This window comes from Asterias rubens, chromosome 19, assembly GCF_902459465.1.
Source record: "Asterias rubens chromosome 19, eAstRub1.3, whole genome shotgun sequence".
NCBI lineage: Eukaryota > Metazoa > Echinodermata > Asteroidea > Forcipulatida > Asteriidae > Asterias > Asterias rubens.
The window spans coordinates 342,844-362,775 of NC_047080.1; the positions used below are offsets into that span (position 1 = coordinate 342,844).

General features: G+C 37.8%; 3 protein-coding genes across 4 annotated transcripts in view; 2 read left to right on the top strand and 1 right to left on the bottom strand.

Annotated features, from left to right (window-relative positions):
- Positions 1-1,566: 1,566 nt before the first annotated feature.
- Positions 1,567-3,753, top strand: LOC117303266 (proline-rich transmembrane protein 1-like). The gene is made up of 4 exons (XM_033787426.1): positions 1,567-1,703; positions 2,652-2,806; positions 3,125-3,259; positions 3,404-3,753. The coding sequence occupies exons 1-4, from the start codon at positions 1,694-1,696 to the stop codon at positions 3,641-3,643; spliced, it is 540 nt and encodes a 179-aa protein (XP_033643317.1). The 5' UTR covers positions 1,567-1,693; the 3' UTR covers positions 3,644-3,753.
- Positions 3,754-4,826: 1,073 nt separating this feature from the next.
- On the bottom strand, positions 4,827-12,375 carry LOC117303027 (torsin-1A-like). Of its 2 annotated transcripts, none has more exons than XM_033787061.1 (6): positions 12,173-12,375; positions 11,372-11,553; positions 10,952-11,217; positions 10,281-10,456; positions 9,390-9,511; positions 4,827-8,816 (listed from the first exon to the last, which is right to left on the bottom strand). In XM_033787061.1, exons 2-6 carry the CDS (start codon positions 11,544-11,546, stop codon positions 8,545-8,547), a joined length of 1,011 nt encoding a protein of 336 aa, XP_033642952.1. In that variant the 5' UTR covers positions 11,547-11,553; positions 12,173-12,375; the 3' UTR covers positions 4,827-8,544. The 2 variants fall into 2 exon arrangements, with proteins under 2 accessions (XP_033642952.1, XP_033642953.1); XM_033787062.1 differs by lacking the exon at positions 12,173-12,375 and adding an exon at positions 11,839-11,912.
- A 764-nt stretch (positions 12,376-13,139) lies between these two features.
- Positions 13,140-19,932, top strand: part of LOC117302945 (centrosome-associated protein 350-like) — a 33,543-nt gene continuing 26,750 nt past the window's right edge. The window contains exons 1-2 of the mRNA XM_033786943.1: positions 13,140-13,264; positions 19,448-19,573. Coding sequence (XP_033642834.1) covers positions 19,489-19,573 — 85 coding nt within the window. The 5' untranslated portion in view covers positions 13,140-13,264; positions 19,448-19,488. The remainder of the gene's footprint in view (positions 13,265-19,447; positions 19,574-19,932) is intronic.

Genomic DNA, 19,932 nt, shown 5'->3' on the forward strand with positions numbered 1-19,932 from the left:
AATCCCGCTTTACATGCATGACTTCCTTTCATTTGTGGTAAAGGTAGAAGGAACTTGGTTGGAAAATATGACCTTTACTTTAGAACATTCAGGGTTGTAGTCGCCATCGCAAAAAGTGGAACATATTCACCATATGTCTAAAACTGAAGACTGAATGTGGTGTTCAGGAAAGCATAGGGAAAGTCCCCTGGTACCAGATAATGTTCGACGGAAATCTCAAAACACTCTCGAACTTCGTTTAGCTGTTTGGAAAGTCCAACCGTTTGGACCGTGATTATAATTCCATCATTGCTGACCCGGGCGGCTTGCAATGCATCGTGTGGCTCGGCTAAATGTTGTAATCCTGATGTGCGGTTTGGTGTTGAAGTTCCCGAATGAAACTCCAAGCTTCAAGTTCAAACCCATCCGAGTGCATGGATATTGCATACATAATGTGCAAGACCTTCAAAGTGGAAGTTTATCTGTTCCGGGAATTCTCAGGACAAAAGCATCCCCCAAAAGGCGTGAAAGGATATACGGTTAATTATCATCTGTGTCCGTGTCCGTACTGGATCACACGATATTTCCTTCCTCAACTGAAATAGCTAACTTCAATGCTAACTTTTTGAGATTCATTTCACTTTGAAGTATTGTGTAACGGACAAATATATCAGTTTTTATCCTCCAAAGTTGGATAGGCTAAAGTTGAATAGGCTGTGAAGCATATCGTCTCTCAGATTAAGTTCTGCAATGTAAATCTCAAAACGATATCACTGTGATGAAATGTTCACAGGTTATATATAGGTTGAAACTAATTTAATACTAAACAGAGGGTTCCAATTACCAAACATACAATCTCTTTAAAAGAAATCTCGTCGGAGTTATGTTGATATATTTTACTATTTACTTAATATTGTGGATGTAATTGTAATTTAGTTGCTTAGTCTGCATATCGATAGTATTACGAGGTTATTTTTTTAGTAGAGTAGCCGATTTATGGTTTTTGTGAATGGCACTTTGAGACCAAGGCGATGTCACTATGCCTTATTATTATTTTTCAGTCGCATTATATTATTACGTTTTAGTTTATTTTAGTTCTGTCAATAATTTGCACAAGAAACAGTTGTTAGTTTGTATAAATCAATCGCGGGGAACGTGTTCGTCGACCAAGGGCGTTTAATTTACTGCAATGACGGTTTTGCACGGGCGGACACAACTGCATATGCAAATGTGTCCAGACGGACACAATTGCATTATGCAGCAGTGTCCGGGCGGACACGATTGCATATGCAAAACCGTCCGGCGGACATTATCGCATATGCAATAATGTCCTCCGGATAGTATTGCACAGAGGACATATTTGCATGCGACACCGGTTCCAAAACTGAAAATTGTAACTGTTTACCAAGTTACCATTATACTCTCCTATCTTCGACAGTATAATTGGTTTTGCCATATCACCTTTGTTTGTTGTTTTATTTTATAAATGAATAATATTCATAAATTCAAGGCTTCAGCAGAAAAACGAAGCGCACTGACAGGTGCAGCACCAATTAGGGATGCGCATGTTCGAACACGCTCTCGCGAGTCCACTGACGTCATAACATTGAATCAACTCTCATTTGGCAAGAGGTGAACAAGAAACTGCGTGATTAAAAACCGCCAATTGTGTTGGTATCGTTCGAGAAAGCAGGACAAAGTAACAAAATTCACCATGTCTACAGGTGAGAGAATCTTCTTAACGTAAAATTGGTTTTAATTGAGCTCGAAAATGAGGACAAAATCCATGTTTTGCACCTTTGTTTTTATGAGAGAAAGTGCTCCACCATTGTTTTGCAAATGGGGAAGAGCACATTGTATTGAACACTGACGACGCACTTGCAATTGCACAACACATTGCCAATGCCAAGTACATGTACCTTCCTCCATGCTTATGTGCAGGTTGCAACGGGCGAATGTTGAGGACATTTTTATAATAAAGAAACATTCACTTTCCCGTCAAATCATGGTCAAACCATGGCCATGGCGGTCTACCTCAACAAAATCACGATAAGATATGCCCGTTATGCTGTACACATGTTAACTTGTTTACTCAATAAATCGTGAATTGGGTCTGTGCAGCTCTGAGTGTAGTAAATTGTGTTTTAGAACAATAAATGGACCAGTGTGGTAAAGAGAAGATGACGCCCAGAATTGAGCCCTCTTTCAATGACATACACATAGGCCTACTACTTTACTTGGTAATTTAAACAAAGACTAGGACATGTTTTAATACTGTAGTAATAATTTTGTGTATAAAAACCAAGGGAAAGATTTCTGTATCCTGCCACCACTTGTTCACTAATTTTTACCCCCAAAGGAATGTGTCATTTGAGTGACTTAGATAAGTGAGCAATGATTAGATCATCATGGATGAAGAAAACAAGTGATAAGATCATTATATATTTCCTAACAAATAAAAAAGTGGTGCCAGGACATGGAATTTTTTTCCAAGCAAAGAGTGGTTAAGCAGATGAACTGGTTTACTATTATTATTGTAAAAACAAGAAGGTAAATTAGATGTATGGTAGCCCTCAACAAATTGATCATCTATTAGATTTTATCAATTAATAAATAATCAGTATTTGTTAAAAAGGATAATTTAAAATAATGTTGTAATGATTTTTCCATAGCTCAATACTCCCAGTTTCAAAATGAGGGCGATAAAATGTATGTTCCACCGACTGCACCACCAGGCTATGCACCTCAAGGAGTGCCACCAGTTGGCTATGCGCCTCCCCCTCCCAGTGCTCAAAACGTTGCACCAGCCCCTCCAGTCAACATTATGGTAGGTATAATTAGTAATAATAATGCCTTCTTATACAGTGTTAAAATCAGTCACTCAGTGACGCACATGGCGCTCACACATGTAATTTTTCCTGTAAGGTATGTGGCCGAGCTATGTATGAGACCTTTTTCCGTTATACAAGTTCATGGGTTCGAATCCCTCCCGAGTAGTTTGCCAGTGTTTGTTTTTTTCCCCCACAGTCAAAACCATCGGGAAAGAACCTAGTAAGCCTATGCAGTGCTTAGTACACATCGGTATAAAGGTAAAAAACATATAATCTGGATCTAATGTCTTTGATTGTTTGTGTTCATGCTATAGATGACGGCACCTACAACTCAGACCATCATCTCAACCACACATACCATGCCAAACGATCACTTTGGATTTGCTCTCTTTGTCTGCCTGTGTTGCTTCTGGCCCATTGGCATCGTTGCACTCATTAAAGCAAACGAGGTAAGAAACATTAATATTTACTTCATTAGCCGTTTGTACAGGACAGTACCAAAACGTGGTTTATGCAAACCTTACTAGATTGTGTTCCGACTGTGCAAGGTCTTTCAAAGTTTTAAATGTGCTTTATTTGTGTACATTATATAGGTGAGAAGCCGCTTCAACACAGGAGACATGCTTGGGGCAAGCCAAGCCTCCGCTGATGCAAGGAAGTTCTCCATGATTGGTCTTGGCATTGGGATTGCTTCTGTAGTGATCTCAATTATAATTACCATTGTTTATGTCGCCGTCATAGTTGGGGTTGCCACTAACGAAAGCTCCAAAATCATTGATGGTCTTAATACCAATCTGGACCTGGATCTAGGGTCAGCAAGCATCTTTGGATAGATGGCCCAGTGGGCCAAGACCCTGGGCTTAACTTCATAAAGAGTTAGGACTAGTCTTAACTTGGGACTAGTCCTATTAAATATTAAAATCTTATGGCTAGTCCTAAGTTACTCGTCCTAACTCAAGATAAGACAAGTCTTAACTCTTTGTGAAATCCACCCCTGGGCCTAATTTCATAAAGCTGTTAATTAGAAAATACTGCTTGAAAAACTTCTTTCCCAAGCAAACATTGAGTGGGACACTGAGTAAGGGTAGACACCAGTCACAACAATGTAAACTTAAAGGAACATTACAGAATTGGTTTTGCAAGAAAAAAAGTTGCTGGCAGTGTAAGCACTTTGTGTAATCGGCCATATACATGAACTGACAAACCTGTAGAAGTTTGAGATCGATCGGCAATCTGTGTCATGGGAAATTAGTGAAAAACGGATTACAAATTTTGCATTGCATCGATGCCAAAACAAAAATGAATAAAACGCTCACTGAGCGATAAACTCAAAACACGAAATGAGATTGTTTGTTTCTCATTTTAATAAAATTTCAGAAATATTTCAAGGGATGTTTTCTACTATCATCATCATTAGACCGTGTAAGTTTTATTTAAATCTGTGATCTTCACGATTTTTGTTTTTACCAATTCTGTAACGTTCCTTCAACGTAATTTTGGCTGATTAACCCGCTTCTATTGAACAATATTTGGCCGTGTTTAGCAAACTTTTGTGCTTACAATCTTTATGAAATTGGTCACAGGGCCCCCCTTTCATGGATTAGCTCAAGCACAAAGAGTCGCTAAGTGCCATTTTTGCTTACAAGCCAAAATACTGAAATACACGTACCTTCTTTGACTGGTGTCCTGCTAAAGAAGATCTGTGAAATTGGGCACAGGAGTGGGTAATGCTTGAATGGTACAACAGGCAAACTCTGTGGACTAATGGTACACAACTCTTTAAAACTCTTAATCTATCAAACTGCATTTCTGTATTGTTTTGTTTGGAAAACCTTTTACTCAAGAGGCCATATAGCCCTTTTTGATACAGTGTTTGTTTTATACTTTATATTGTATTATTTTATTGTGTATGAAAGTAACAAGAAAATATTAAGGTCATTTTTATTTCCCACAATGTGAAAGAATATTGTTGGATGCCGGTGTCCCAGGGAAATCTGTCACAGAGATTCTGTGTCCCCACCCCCTCATATGGTAAATAAACATGGGGAGAAGGAGGATGATCCAAAGAGGGCGCCATCAGGTGAAGTTTGTACACAGTTGGCCAATTGGAGGGACAGAATCTCCTGCCACGCCTACTGTCGCTGTAATACTAAGAAATTCAGGATGTTAGAACCTATTTAAAAGAAGAAACAAAATCAAAATTGACCAGTTGTGGAAACTTGCTCTTGTTGTTCGCTTTGAAATCTTCAATTCTATCCAAATGATACGTAGTCGGTTCACTGCTTCCCACAACCAATGGCTCGAGTAAACCATTGGCTTACTTGTAGTTAACTTGAACTAGACAGATTGTTCGTTATAGCTTCAAATTCATACCCTAGCTGCTAACATTTGAATTTTTCAAAAGGGAATATGAAATCAGTGAGGGAATTCTGAGGGTTTGTTTTAAAATGGATAAAGGGCCGAGCTGAAGGCGAGGAGCTTAATTGCACAACCATGACCCTACAAAGGTTTTAATTGAACATTCAATGCTGAGGTGCCACAATCTTACTCCCATTCATAAGTGTTATTTTTTGTTTAAAAGCAGAAAAATGCTGGAAAATCTGTTAAACTCATTTCTGATTTCAATTCTTGTCACTATTAATGACAATGAAGGAAACGTGAACATATTTACTTAGGAACAAGCTTACCTGTTAGCAAGTTGCTGAAAAGGAAGTTTGGGAAAGTAAAATAAGTGAGACAATAGAATAATTAAAATTAATATTTTCTAGGGGCTATTTCTGACTCTATATATTGCATGTTGCCCGAGTCATACTTGTTAATGGGCTGCTTAAATTATAATCAGCAAAAAAAAATTATCTTCAGAGGCATGTGGAAAGTTGTAAATACAGAGCAGAGACTGCGAGGTTGGTCATCTTGAAGTAGTGCTTTATTTTGGGGTAGATTGAAGTAGTAAATCAGGTTAAGACTTTGTGACTTTAACTACATATTGGTAATCTTCTGACAATTGTAGTACAGCGTAGTAACTGAGGTAATTAAAAGGGATTGTATATCGGTATTAGTGACCAAACATATTTTGTGTGTGAGTTATTGCAAACTTCACTTGATTTCTGATTTTGCACAGCACGCTAACAATCACCTTTAGAAGGAGAGTATTTTAAAGGTCTGAATAGTAGGAGCATCTTAACTGGATCGGATAAGTTTTCCAGCTTATACGTTGGAGCGTTCCATTTGATTGCTGGAACGTTCAGTTTAATGGCTGGAACATTCAAAATACTGATGCGTGTATAGGTTTGCTCCTGTACTAGTTTGGCTAGCAGCTCAACGGATTCCAGGTTTGTGCCTACGTGGACATTCTTTTGTGCATAGCTTTGGAGAGAAACGCTCCAAAAGTTCTTCTTACTTTACATTTTGTGAATTTGAAGGCCAAGGAAATATCACTGTCAAGTTCTTAAAAAAAAAAAAATGTGCCAAGATATTTTACGTAGGTTTCGTTAGTCAACCCTGTAAATCAAAGATTTCATTCTACCATCCTTTGGACCCAAGCGTCACAAAATTGAATTTAGAACACCTTAACTTTGTTAAACACATGGATCCCTTTTGGTGAAGTTTTTTTTTTGCATCCTTTTTTATATCTTAAAAGAAAAGTATCAAATATTTTACCAACATTACCATTGGTGTACCGAGTCTTTTAAATAGGAGGTTTCTTTCAAGTGTTAGAAGTATAGCTGTATTTTTAAATAGTATACTTTTTATTTAGTACTTCCGCTTATAGTTTAGAGTTAAAAGCTATTTTCTTGGTTTGACTACATTGTTCGTCCATAATGAGTCATGTATCTTCATTGGCAGATTGTATGAAGCATCCTTGTCCATTATTATGCAAATTAATTTGTGTTTAATTTCACAGCAGTACTTTCAGCCGACACATTTTTTATTGTTCTTTTGCCATAAGCTCATACTCGATCTTGCCCCGACTGAACTATTCAATAGATAAGTATATTTTTCTACTGTTTTAAACTTAGTTATGTTACTATCTCGTTGTATTTCTAGAGTTCAACAAATGAACACACTGAAACAACTAACCATACATGTTCATTTAATATGCCAACTACATGTATTTAGTACCTTTCTATAATGTGATCTGTTTCTTTTGAAATTTCAAATAAACTTCTCATACTAGATGTTGTCTGTAAATGGTAGCCTTCATAGCAACATGCTGGCTTTGTGACTGTCCGGCATAATTTGACCCCTTGCACCGTCGTGGACTTCCCCCCTCACAGTAAAAACATGTCAAAATAAACCAGGTTCTAAATATTCTTTACTGGGAAAATTTAACATTTATTCACTCAATTTTAGTTTAGGCACTTTACAGTGCAAGTTTAAACTACCTAACAGAAAAAAAAGAATTGCTTTACAAAAGGAAAAAATACAAGATGCCCCCACCGAAAAAAAAAAACCCAAACTAATTATTATTAAAAAACTAAGTGCAGCATCGCACATATCAAGCAATCACTTCCCTAGATCACTTCTTCTAGGAGGAAAAATTCTGACTTTGAATATAGTTCAACTTTTCACAAGTTCAAATTTTCACAGGTTTGTTATTTTATGCATGTTGAGATACACCAAGTGAGACTGGTCTTTGACAATAACCAAAGGTGTCCAATGCCTTTAAGCTTGGTACATACTTCATGTGAATGCAAAGCGTGTTTCAACGTCACAGGGCTGACCTTGCAGCGAATGTTTCCAAGGAGTTGAACACGGCTTTTGTTGTTGCATTCACAGGAACTTTGAACCGGGTTTCACGGATCTTCATCACAACTTGTAGAAAGCCATTTTTACAGGTTATTTTTTAAAAACAAACGGCACAATGAAGATTCTTTAGGAAGTTTGTTTCAAAGATTCAAAATTACATTTTTTGGTGAAAAATGGCAGTTTAAAGTGGCAAGTCAGTGACAATGAATGTGCAATTACTTTCCCAATCACCGAAATGTATGTCCCACAATGCGCGTGAAGGATTCCTAGTCCAAGCTACGTCGAAACCATCATGGTGTACTGATTTTGAATTTATGCAGTACACAACCATAATAAACCCTTGCATAGTCACATGTGAACAGGGCGTCCATCTTGCCAGCTTGATGTACATGTATGTACTCGTTTTCCCAAAATTCAGCACAGAATATTTTTAAGACAGCACTTGTGCATATCAGTTATTGCCACCTTTGCTCTTTAATGTCTTTGGTTTTAAATCCAACACAAAGTGCCTCTTGTTTCGTAGATAGAATTTGTACATCAGTGTAGCATTACTGGAATTTCATTTATGAAAGGGCAAATCTTAAAGTCAATGGGGAACTTTCGTCGGGGCACCAAGGCCAAGACCAGGGGCAACGTGACCTGCTTGTAATTCAAAGCCTGATGTGTATCAGTGTAGCTGATTTCAACCATTACATCAGATTTCTGAATTTAACCCGAGAAATCTGTGTGTGAATAAGTCAATGTATTCTACTCCTGGCACCATTGTTTCTCTGCAAGTTGGGTCTTGAGAAAACAGAGCTGGAGATTCTAGACTTGCTACTCTGGTACTTCACAACTCGTCCTTCAAAACTGTGTGTGATCAAGTCAATATATTCTCTAATCCTGGCACCATTGTTTCTCTGCAAGTTGATGAGTAAACTTGAAGCAGATCAGAGATTCGGTCTTGAGAGGTTGTAGAGTTTCTAGACTTGCTACACTGGCAATCTCATAACTCATCCTTCATTCTGTATAGTACTCGGTTAACTTTCTCTACAGCGTTTTTACAGCCTTTAGTCGCATACTGCTCAGTACCCTCCGGCTGAAACTGTAAATCTTCTATAACTTCATCTATTATTTTTTCATAAGAGCGTTCTGGTACTGGTTTCTGTCTAAGAAGAGCTTGTATACATTCTCGAACATGTCTCTTTTCCAAAGGTAAAAATGGCAGAAAGTGACTCACGACGTAATGATCGATGAGACGACTTCTGCGGAACCCACCTGAGGAACAAAAGACCAGGTAGGCATTAATACTTATATCAAGGTTTACAACAAATACACATACTCATTATATCAAGGTTTACAACAAATACACATACTCATTATATCAAGGTTTACAACAAATACACATACTCATTATATCAAGGTTTACAACAAATACACATACTCATTTTCTCTTCAAATGGCACAGCAATTTTCCTCTGGTAAAGGGCACTAATAGTGCTCAGCACAAAACAATTGTGCTTACCAGAATAAGTAACAAGCTCAAATGTATAATGTATGACTAGCAGAAAATTGAGAGCCCGGTTTAAACTTCATGTAAATTGAGAAAGTGAAGCAAATTTCCTTGGAACGCTAGGTGGCAGCAGGCTTACGAAGTAAACTTCCATTGTTTACGTAGTAAAGTCTGCTACCATCAAGTGTCCCTAATTGGAAAGCAGTGCTTACAAAATTGTTTGCATCGTGTAGTTCACTTCACATTCCCTTTCGTGAAAGTGGTTCATATTGATATCTTTCCTGAAAGTGTTAACATGGATTAATGTGATTGATAAAAAGACAAATCCCATAATATACCTGTGTTCATGGAAACTTTCTCTATGATTTCTTCCATTTCCCGAAGTCCGAGTTGTTCTCTTTTGCCTCCATTCTGCAGGTGTTTGTCTACTTTGCGAAGAATCTCTATAGAGCCTGTGTTACTTTAAAATAGAATGAGATAGTTCAAACTTTTAGAACTTCATTGAAGGGTGTCCACTGTGCACAACATTGGTGAGAATGAAAATACATAAACATCCACAGATTTGCACATAACTTAACAGTATACATGGTAGTGATGGACAATTTCCTGCAAAGTATTTGTGCTTGTAATGCTAACGTTTTTTGAAAAAGGGGAGAACATTTAGTGTTGATCGCGTGATATTTAAAAACCCAATGCTTCATTCTGGGATACCAATAAGACATGAAGTTAAACAACATGGGAAAAAACACCTAGCCAACCTTAATGCCTTTTAGTGAAAATGTGATTTAATTTACACTTAAAGAGCGCTTGCAGGATCAGGCAGATCATTCAGATACCCGATGTTGCCCTTCAAATCATTTCACCATGTCCCACTGGTCAGTACCGATGTTGCCCTTCAAATCATTTCACCATGTCCCACTGGGCAGTACCGATGTTGCCCTTCAAATCATTTCACCATGTCCCACTGGTCAGTACCGATGTTGCCCTTCAAATCATTTCACCATGTCCCACTGGTCAGTACCGATGTTGCCCTTCAAATCATTTCACCATGTCCCACTGGGCAGTACCGATGTTGCCCTTCAAATCATTTCACCATGTCCCACTGGGCAGTACCGATGTTGCCCTTCAAATCATTTCACCATGTCCCACTGGGCAGTCAACTTGCCAAGGCCTGTATCTTTTTAATCTCTGCAGTTCAGTTACTGGGAAACAGAGAGCATCTTTCTCACCTTAACATAAGGAACACAGCTTTCCTGTAATCTATACCATCCACATGCTGGTTGTAGTCCAAGTATGGTTTGATGATATCCAGCAAGCCTTCAGGAAAATCCTCCACCTCATCAAAGATAAAGAGCTGGCGTGGACAATTGGATACATGCTTTTTTACAGTGTCTTTAAGAAATTTCTGCAAAAGAAAAGAAGTTCCATTAAGATAATCCAATGACAACATTTTCTAGTTTCCTTCTCCTTTGAAAGACCACAACAATGTCATGGCATAAAACAAGAGCGACTCTGGGACTCGAATCCTACCGAGCTAACCACTTAGTTCACAATGACTAGAATAAGTATTGTCTAGTAACTGAATCACAATTTCTTGACTTGTGCGAGTCAAAATCATACACGTTAAACCATTGTTTGTATGATAGATATGAAAGAGATTGGCTGTTGCCAGCTTGGAGTTTATCCTGTTGGGGAAAGATTACTAGCTCTAATAGTAAGACAGACATAAACTTGTATCAAGGATAATCCTTTTCTGCCCAGACCAAGGATGTGACTTTTAGTCAACTTGACCACGAATGATCAGTTCAGTGCCTCAACTTTACCATTCAATGGCTGAAATCTAACATTCATTTCCTCAAATCTATCAATCACAGCCTCAAATTAAACATTCCATACTGACCTTGTATTCATAAACTTCTTGCTTGTGAGGGAAATTGTTGTTAGCTGAGAACACATGCACGTATTTGCTGTGCATTCCTTTTTTGTAGATACTCTCTGCAAGCAAGCGAGAGACAAAATTCTTTCCGGTGCCGGTAGGGCCGTGGAACGAGAGGACCAACGCTTTGGATGGATCTGGGTCCGTGAGATGAGAACTAACTGCACTCACTACAACTTCAGTCGCTAGATGCTGGCCGTATAACTGTTTATCAAGCACCTTTTGGAGCCCTGTAAGGGGGACAGAGGGGTTGATACACCAGTCAATATTCAAAACAAATGCATTTGTTATCAGAAAAAAAAGCAAAACAACTTTCAAAGTCGCACCAGCCAATACAAACAATTGCTTACAAATACAAACAATTCAACCAATGTAAGTTTTTACCTGTGGCATTTTTTAGATTTATCCATTTGTCACTGCAACATTCATAATAACAGAATGGGTTCCAGAAAGCAGCAGTATACTGAACAAAGAGGGCGCTTGTCACGAGGCTGATGATGATGATCTTCATTGCAAAGTTAACGGATAGAGCCAGGAAGCGGGATGAAAACTGCATCATTCTAAATCTGAAAAAAAAAATCAAAATTTTAAAAGTATTAATATTAAAAATATACAGGATTTATAAATCTTCCTGATTATAAAGTTCAAACTTATTTCCCTCTGAAATAAAGTCTTAATCATCATATTCAAGAAAGCTTCATCTGAAATTAAACCTAAAAAACCCACAACAATAATTTAAAATTATCATGATATTATATCACCATATATAAAAACTTAAAGAGGGATCCCCTTTAATTTAGTTTTAGTAACTATACTTTACACAAATTATATAGGCATATATCTTTACAAACTTGTTTATAATTATGGGACTCCTTTTAAAAACTATGAGTTATTTAACACGGTCGACCCATGATGAATGAATGATTGGAAGGAAGAACCACCGTCTCCTCCCCTGTTGTGTGATGGCGTCGGTGGATTCAAGTAAGTTCAAGTAAATTACCCGAATAGCGCTTCTGCATTGCTATTGCATTGATCATCAGTGACTAAAAAAATAACGAGTAAATTATGTTTAACCATGGTTTAACTACTCCAGCTGATATCCACACACACCCCTGACCATTTATTTGTCACACACAATTACAAATCTATTAGTATTAATAAAATTTGTCATTAGTTTAGATTTACCAAGCTTTCTCTCCTCCACCCATAATGACAAAACATCAACAAAATACTTGCATGACTTGTCATCAAACTGCTGCCATCTTGAATGTTATTGTTTACCTCTGAACAAACGGCACGATGTGACTCCTAATGACGTTCGAATGCTTAGTTTTTAGGCTCAACCTTAATAGAATACATGTATGAGGGTACATTGGCCGATAACTCTCGACAACTCACGACAACTGTCTACCAACTGTCTACGAAGCCCACACGACAACTGTCTAGCAACTGTCTACGAAGCCCACCGGCACTTAACATTTTCAGATTTAACTTTGAAGTCAAGTTGAAAATGCTCTAATGTCTTTACTATCCCCAGATATGGTTATCATCATTTGGAAAAATACAAAAAATATGTATTTTCCAGAGCAGCCTACAGGGGGCGTCTTTTTGCTTTCACATCCATGAGATTGGGTGGACTGTACCATTATGCCGTAGGTAAGGTTAAGTTGGCAAAAACAATTTCGACGCTATTTAAATACTGACAACTTTCAGAAGGTGACATTTTTTTCAATTTGTTTTCATAAAACTAAACGGCATATAAAGTTAGTCATCATAGCATAGAGCATGTTCCTTCCCCTATGGTCACAGGCTTCCTGGAAATCCCTCCCTAGTTTGGAAATGAATATTCGTTTAATTTGGAATATATAAATTTCAACATTTCTCAACGCTTTCGCAGAAAATTCATGTCTCACAAGCACTTAAATCTCTTGGGATATGTTTAGTATGTTATTCACATTTTCCCCCCAAAATTTGACTATAGTTACGAAAACTATTTGATTCTTTTATCACTTTTTAGCTGAGTTCATTATTTTAGAGTTAGGTGAACTGCCGATGAGTCACGTGCCCGCCACTAAAACCGCGACCAACACTTGGATTTTTCCCATGATGCACTTGTTTTTCCAGTTAGTGTGCAATTTGCAAGATGGCGTCTTTCGTGAGTTTTCGGTTTCGTTCGAATGTTTACAATGATTTTACGGAAGTAAATTCCTAAAAAAACTAGTGAGTGATATCCAGACGTTTTCTTTGTGATGTACCTTACGCATGTAACAGTTTTTGGTAAGTTGAACAGTTATTTTTAATTTGATTTACAACATGTTAAAACGGGGTTTGTCACCGAACAGATGGGTAGACGTTTTGATAATTTGCTGTCAACTCAACGGGATCTGTCCAACGCTCAGCGGGCTAGACCAGTTCGGGCCGGGCCGGGTGGGTGGGTGTACTCATCTACCGGCCCGCGCGCAGACCAACCGTTTCTGCCAGAGAAATACCGTCACTCTTTCAGTCATTTGAGATTGGTGATTGTCAATCAAAATTTGGCATTATTAGATATTTTGTTTTTACCGGCGAAAGTACATATATATAAACAATCGTCCTGATCATCGTGAAACGCTAACATTTTTAAAAACTATTTTGCATTTTTTATAAATAATCTTGATATTTTATTTATAATCATCAATTTATAATCATACATCTATATAAAAGTTTAAACAAGGTACGGAATATTAACTGTAAATAATATTAATATAAGAAATTGTTGACATTGTTTGTTTCATTTATTAATTAATGGAAAACACATCATTAATTTAATTTTAAGGTAATACTAATACTAGGCCTAATTGTTGTACTTTTTTTATGGATTTGTAGGATGATATTCAATGAAATTGAAAAGTATGAATGTTGTTTTGTCGACCTTTCAGTGTTTGTAATTGTAGTGCCTCCAAATCTTAATAAGTCACTACTCACTGAGAAAAACAACAGCAAGTTGGGATTTTTTAGAACATTTAAAAGCAGCCAAACAGCTTTTCAGAACTAGGAAAAGTTGGCGCCACCACGTTTTCATTCGATATGAAATTACATAGTATCTAATTTACCTTACCGTTTTGTAAAAATGAGTAAAAAAGTGGTGGCGCCATACGGAAAGTTATCCCAGAACTGTTTTGATTTTACTTATAATTCCTTCAACTCAATTATCACATGTCTAGTTGCGATAATGAACCCTCCTGCCGACGGCGTACTCCGGCTACGCCGTCGGCAGGAGGGTTACGTTATCGCAACTAGACATGTTCAAACGATGGTTGGCCGACCATAGCTTTAAAAAAAAGATACAATCAGAACATTGCATTTGTCTTTCTTCAGTGAAATCACACCTGGCAAAACTGTTTATAAATATTCCACTGTACACACATATTATGACTTTGGAATAATGTAATTCATAAATCATAGTCAGTCGCAGAATCATAATCATCCATCCTCGCAGTCCCGATGGTCAATTGCAGACAGGGGGTTAGAAAATAAAATGCGTGATAGTTAAGCACATACATGTATCCAATTTTGAAAGTGTTTGTGTAACAAACTAGTCAGGGCACGAATTGTTTACACTGGACCACAGGTTGTAACCCTCCTGCTTCATCGTCGGGACGAGGGTTACGTTATCGTAACTACTCATTTATCTGACATGTTTTCAATTCTAGTGCAGAACACTTTGGAGATAATCTTTCATTAGTGCTTGTTTAAATAAAAACAGTTAAATGCAACACTGTGTCAACTTAGCCTTAGGTTTTTCTCACTTTGGTTCTGGTCTTGTTAAAACAGTTCTTCTGCTTCAGTAAACATTCAAGTTACTGCCAGTAACCAGACTTGCATTTTTTAATGTCAATCGTTTTCATGCTGGTTAAGATGCTGGTGCATAAAAAAAAAAAAGTGGACCATAATTAAACTATGGCCATTCATTTAAAAAGGGGATAAACATGAAATAAAATTCAAATTTTTGGGCAGAATCTCCTACCACCCTTTTCCCAAAGTTGTCAGTTGATTAAAAAAAAAACACATGTAGCTGCAGTTTTAATTGTTTAATGTTAGTTTTCCAGCTACAGACAGGGAGATATACTGCTGCATTTTGTTACATTGTTTCCGTTTGTTATACTTTGTTGTACTCGCTTCACTGTGTGTGGTTTGATGACAGGCTTTGTGACCAAATATGGAAAGTGTGTTGACATCTGCTGGCTTTGTCTTTTGTACATTTTTGGCATTGGTTTCCTATCTAGTGCCCTCCAAAATGTGACCTGCTCCAAGGCCAAAGTGGTCTTTCCCTTATTTTGTTGTTGTTATTTAGAGGCCAGGTATTTTGCACAAAAAATTGAATAATTTTGTAACAACAGGATATTTGTTTTAAGAAATTCAAGCATTTGCGATGTACACAGGTACATGTACATGTATGAGGACTGTACATTACATCATACCTAAATAAAGAACATGTTCTGTAACATTTAACAAATATTGCGCTACCTGATATCTCAAACTTGTTGCATCAAAAATAAATTGTCACGGTTATTTACATTGTGGGTATGGATATTTAATCACCTTGAAAACAAACTGTCAGTGAAGACCAATGCAAACATAACATTTCATTCCATTACAGTCTAGAGACATCTAGTAGTAGTTCTATAAATAGCTTGATGACAGCCTTTTCCCAGGGTTGCACCCATGCATCAATTCCAATTGGTTTGATCAGAGTTTGACTCATTGCATTTTACCAGCAAGACGTTGCAGCGTTCTCCGTCCCTTCCGTTGTTGAGTTGTCTCTGTAGAGCAGACCCTTAAGTTCTATCGGTGAGGTTGCTGCTGGTTTATTGCATACTGTTTCCATAATGTTCAAACCTTGACCGTTTAGAAACCCTCTAAATCCATTGTGATGGCCAAAGGTGTGTCTGATGTTCTTTGGTTGACAACTTTTGTCAATTATATGAGGATATGAACAATTTGGACACCCAATCGTTAAATCTCCAGCAAGTTTGGACACCCTTTTACCAAATCCTGTCTAAAATCTTGCTTTAATCAATAAATAATTTGTACTGTTGTAAGAAAACCTCCCAACTAACTTTCTGGCAGCTTGGAAACTGGATTCATACCATGACGTTTAAAGCTAGTCAGGTCTGTGCATGAAGATTTACCCTATTTACTGATACTAAAATTGTCAGTTGGATTACGGCATTTATAATCACAAATGTACTTCATATAAATAGCCAACCACAGGAATGTTCTGGTAGTTTTAACTTTAGTGTGTTTAAAAATAAAGTCCGGTGGACTAATGGTAATCCACTTTAAGGCTGACCTGGCTGTGAACGTAGTAGAGTTGGGAGGAGGGGGGGGGGGGGGGGGGGGGGGGCTTTTGGCAAAGTATTTGCTTCTTAACCTCAGGAAGTTGAGTGTAGAGCCTGTACTGCAACTAAACGTACATGATGTGAGATTGCAGGTGTTGATGTGAACCGCATAAGGGTGGCGACTAGTGAGTCATCGTGTTAACCCTCTCCGACTTTGTGAAGTTTGACAGTTTGGCCAAATGTGTAAAAGGCGCATGCTTCTCAAGGATCTATTAGAAGTTGATACCTTGTTTAAGTACACCTAATCTGTGCTGAGTTTAGATGCATTTGGGAAGCTTGAATTTAAAGGAATGAACTTCTGTGACTTATTCCCGTTCGGAGTTGAGAGGGTTGATTTGTGATGTTTGCTTAGAGGTTAAATTCATTAGCTTATCACCTGTCTGTCTGTACAATACGTTTTTGTTTGTTTATGTACTTCGCTTGAAGGCCTATACAGGGCAACATTGGACCGTTTCCTTTGTGTAATTCCAGGCATGTGGATGAAAACAGCGCAGTTTACTTATTTAGCTTTTGACATCACTGCGTAATATTCCTTTATTGCAATCACAAGAAAAATGTGCTGCTGATTCTAGACAACAGAGTGAGCAGACTTATTTGACCCTCTATTCTCTGTTTGATTTATTGTTGTAGGACAATAAGACGGAAATCTCACCATGTTTCATCACTTTTTAGACATAAAACTTGTCCTGGTTTTCTATAAAGATTGGAGCACTTTAATAGACAGATTGATTTCCTATGAGGTTTGCGCAGTGTATGCATCATCAGCTCTTTGTATGTAGCTGTCTTCAAAACAGATACATGTTCCAAGGTTGTGTCAGAATTGACGGCTATGGCTTGGTTTGGATCACAGTGTCATCATGCATTCAAGTAAAGAATGTCCTTAGCAATACCCTTAGCAGCAGTAGTAGCCACCAATATGGACCAGTGTTTCTGCTTTCCTCAAAGTCAGTTTAAAGAACCTGTCAGGATTGATTTCCAGTTTAGAACATTTGATTTTCTACATTGGCTGAATAATTACAACTGGTGCGTAGGCCATCGACGCTACGGTAAACCCACTGAAATGGCACTTACTGTGTCAGGATAACTGCTTATTGATCTTTATTTAATCAACTCCTCGTTCACTTTGTTAAAAGTCATCCCCAGTTGTTTATATCCAGCTCCCCAAGGGAAGGAAAATGCTTACTTTGTTTTTTACATTTGGGCATTCAGAATATTCAAAGTTGTGGATCATGTGTGTGATGTGCTTGTGCTGGTGTACATGGCTTACTTCACTGGCTTTGATTGCTAATAACCAATAGATTGTACATGCAGTAAGATACATTTATGACAAAGTAAAATGCACAGTTTATTAGCTAGGTTTTTAGGCTACTTTACTAAAAGGGATTTTAAGCGCAAGGCCTGAAGAAACAGCACAAGGCCTGATAATAAACATCATACCTTGGTATATGTACAGTGTAGTTGGATCCAAAACATAATATGATTGTAATAAAAATTGTTGTGTAATGTCAGGTTCTTTAACTTCTTAACCAAAATGAATTCATCAGAAAGCAGATGACCCTTTTAACCTCAATCTAGTGGCATTGATTATGAAAAGCGTTGGGATGAATTCAGACAACAAAACCCCACACTGTATGTATCATGGCTGCCGCACTACTTTGTACATTTCCCCAACAAAAGTACCACCATTTTGTTATTGCATTGAATTTGATTTCATGTGAAAGAGAAAGGGCTGTATTATTCAGGCACAATCTTCTTATCAAGCTCCAATTGTGTCCCTAGAAAACACAGGAAATGCACCTTCCTGCATAACGTCACTTCCCTACAGTCTCACCATACATTTGGGGGGGGGGGGGCGGCTTATGACAAATAAGATCACATTTCCCTGTTGTCTACTACTGCTGTGGCATTTGAACATGAAATAAATACAAAACGCAGAGAGAATGATATCTTGTTGTGATGGGCTGTTTCTATTCATTGAAGCGGCTGATTTGTTTTGATGGTAAACTTTGGACATTACACCTTTGTGGAGACTAGTGTCGTGTGCATCCAGGTGATACTATAAGTGATTGTAAATTGTGGACATTCTTTTCAAGTGTTTGGTTTTTATTGAGCATTTGTAACTGTGAAGTAATTTGATATATTGTGACAGGTATTATTACATACAGTAAACAAAAGGTCATCACAATAGCTTCTAATGTAGCTACTACATTGTTGTACAGTGTGTACGATATGTACAATTCATACAGTAATTCATTGTAGACGATGACATTATGATAGGCCTATAATTTCATCTTTGAGAGGGCAAGGTCATTTTCATTTTTGCAAAGGGGAAGTTCCCACTGTGGGAATGCATGTTTTCGCATGAATGTCCCTCTTTCCTGACCACTTTTGGAATCGGTTCCAATGTTTGTGGAAACAAAAATGTAGTTAAAAAAACGCTTTTAATCACATAGCCTACCAGGAAATTAAACAACTGGAAGTGTTTGAAAGTGCATTTCTGGTTGGCTTCATTTTGAAGACTTTCTCAGGTATATATTATTACAGAAGATCTAAACAAACACGGCCATGGACATCATCCAGTCTGGGATGCATTTCAAACTCAGAAATCTCCACAAAGCATGGATTTGATATTGGTAGGCGGCTGTGCTGATAGTCAAGTGTAACTAACACTCACACGCAGTATGGATTTCAACACCATCCCAAAAATAATAATCTGGCAACATCAGAAAGATTTATTTCGGTATCGGCGTGTTGGACATGCTATGAATATTCGCGATATGAAGGACGGTGCTATATTGTACGACACACTAGTTGTATAAGTAGTACTTTTTCTATTAAAAATTATTTGTGAGTATTTTACACAGAATATATTCAGTACAAAAACATATACGGCATGCACTGCTTATTTATGTTGCTTCAAACGAGTAAAGAGAACAAGAATTTTTGGAGTTTGCTCATCCGGGCTACGTTTTTAGTTTATTTTGACTGTACTTCAACTGAAGAATTTCTCTGGAGGATCGGCAAGAGTGTACTTTATTGTCAGCGACCTTTCACAAGAAATATTTTTGTTTCATTACAGGTACATTGAATCATATTAGACAGCATTAGAATGCCATTACCATGTCAGGTGGAATCAGAGTACGTCGAGTAGCAGACCCACTGCCTGTACAGCGAGGACCTCCGCCGCAATCTTCCAACTTTGATGGTGAGTCCAAGGAATGTTCATAATGTCAAGTGTTTCTTAAAATATTCCAGAGGCCTGGTAAATTCAATATGGAGACTCTAAATGGAGACCAGGGAGACATTGCCTCTGTTGCCCCTGGTCTACATTGGTCTTGGTGCCCCTTTTCCAACATGTCCAATAGATGTGCCCTTTAAGAAGGCTTTGTAAAATGAAAATGGCCTTCCCCTTTCAAAGATACAATTCCATGCTTGCTCTGTAAACTTGGATTGTAACATCTGAAAGGTTCTGGGTCTGCATAGTGTAGAATAAGAGGGAACCAAGGCCAACAAGCCATTTGTTGCTCTAACCCAAATAGTCTTCCATAGGGCCACTGATTTTCC

Excerpts from the sequence above, each read along its gene's own strand:
- LOC117303266 (XM_033787426.1), top strand. Across the intron at positions 2,807-3,124 it reads CCCCTCCAGTCAACATTATG|ATGACGGCACCTACAACTCA; the intron begins GTAGGTATAATT and ends TTCATGCTATAG. Across the intron at positions 3,260-3,403 it reads CACTCATTAAAGCAAACGAG|GTGAGAAGCCGCTTCAACAC; the intron begins GTAAGAAACATT and ends TACATTATATAG.
- LOC117303027 (XM_033787061.1), bottom strand. The coding sequence starts at position 11,546 with ATGATGCAGTTTTCATCCCGCTTCCTGGCTCTATCCGTTAACTTTGCA. Across the intron at positions 11,218-11,371 it reads AAATCTAAAAAATGCCACAG|GGCTCCAAAAGGTGCTTGAT; the intron begins GTAAAAACTTAC and ends TCCCCCTTACAG. Across the intron at positions 10,457-10,951 it reads AAGAAGTTTATGAATACAAG|AAATTTCTTAAAGACACTGT; the intron begins GTCAGTATGGAA and ends TTTCTTTTGCAG.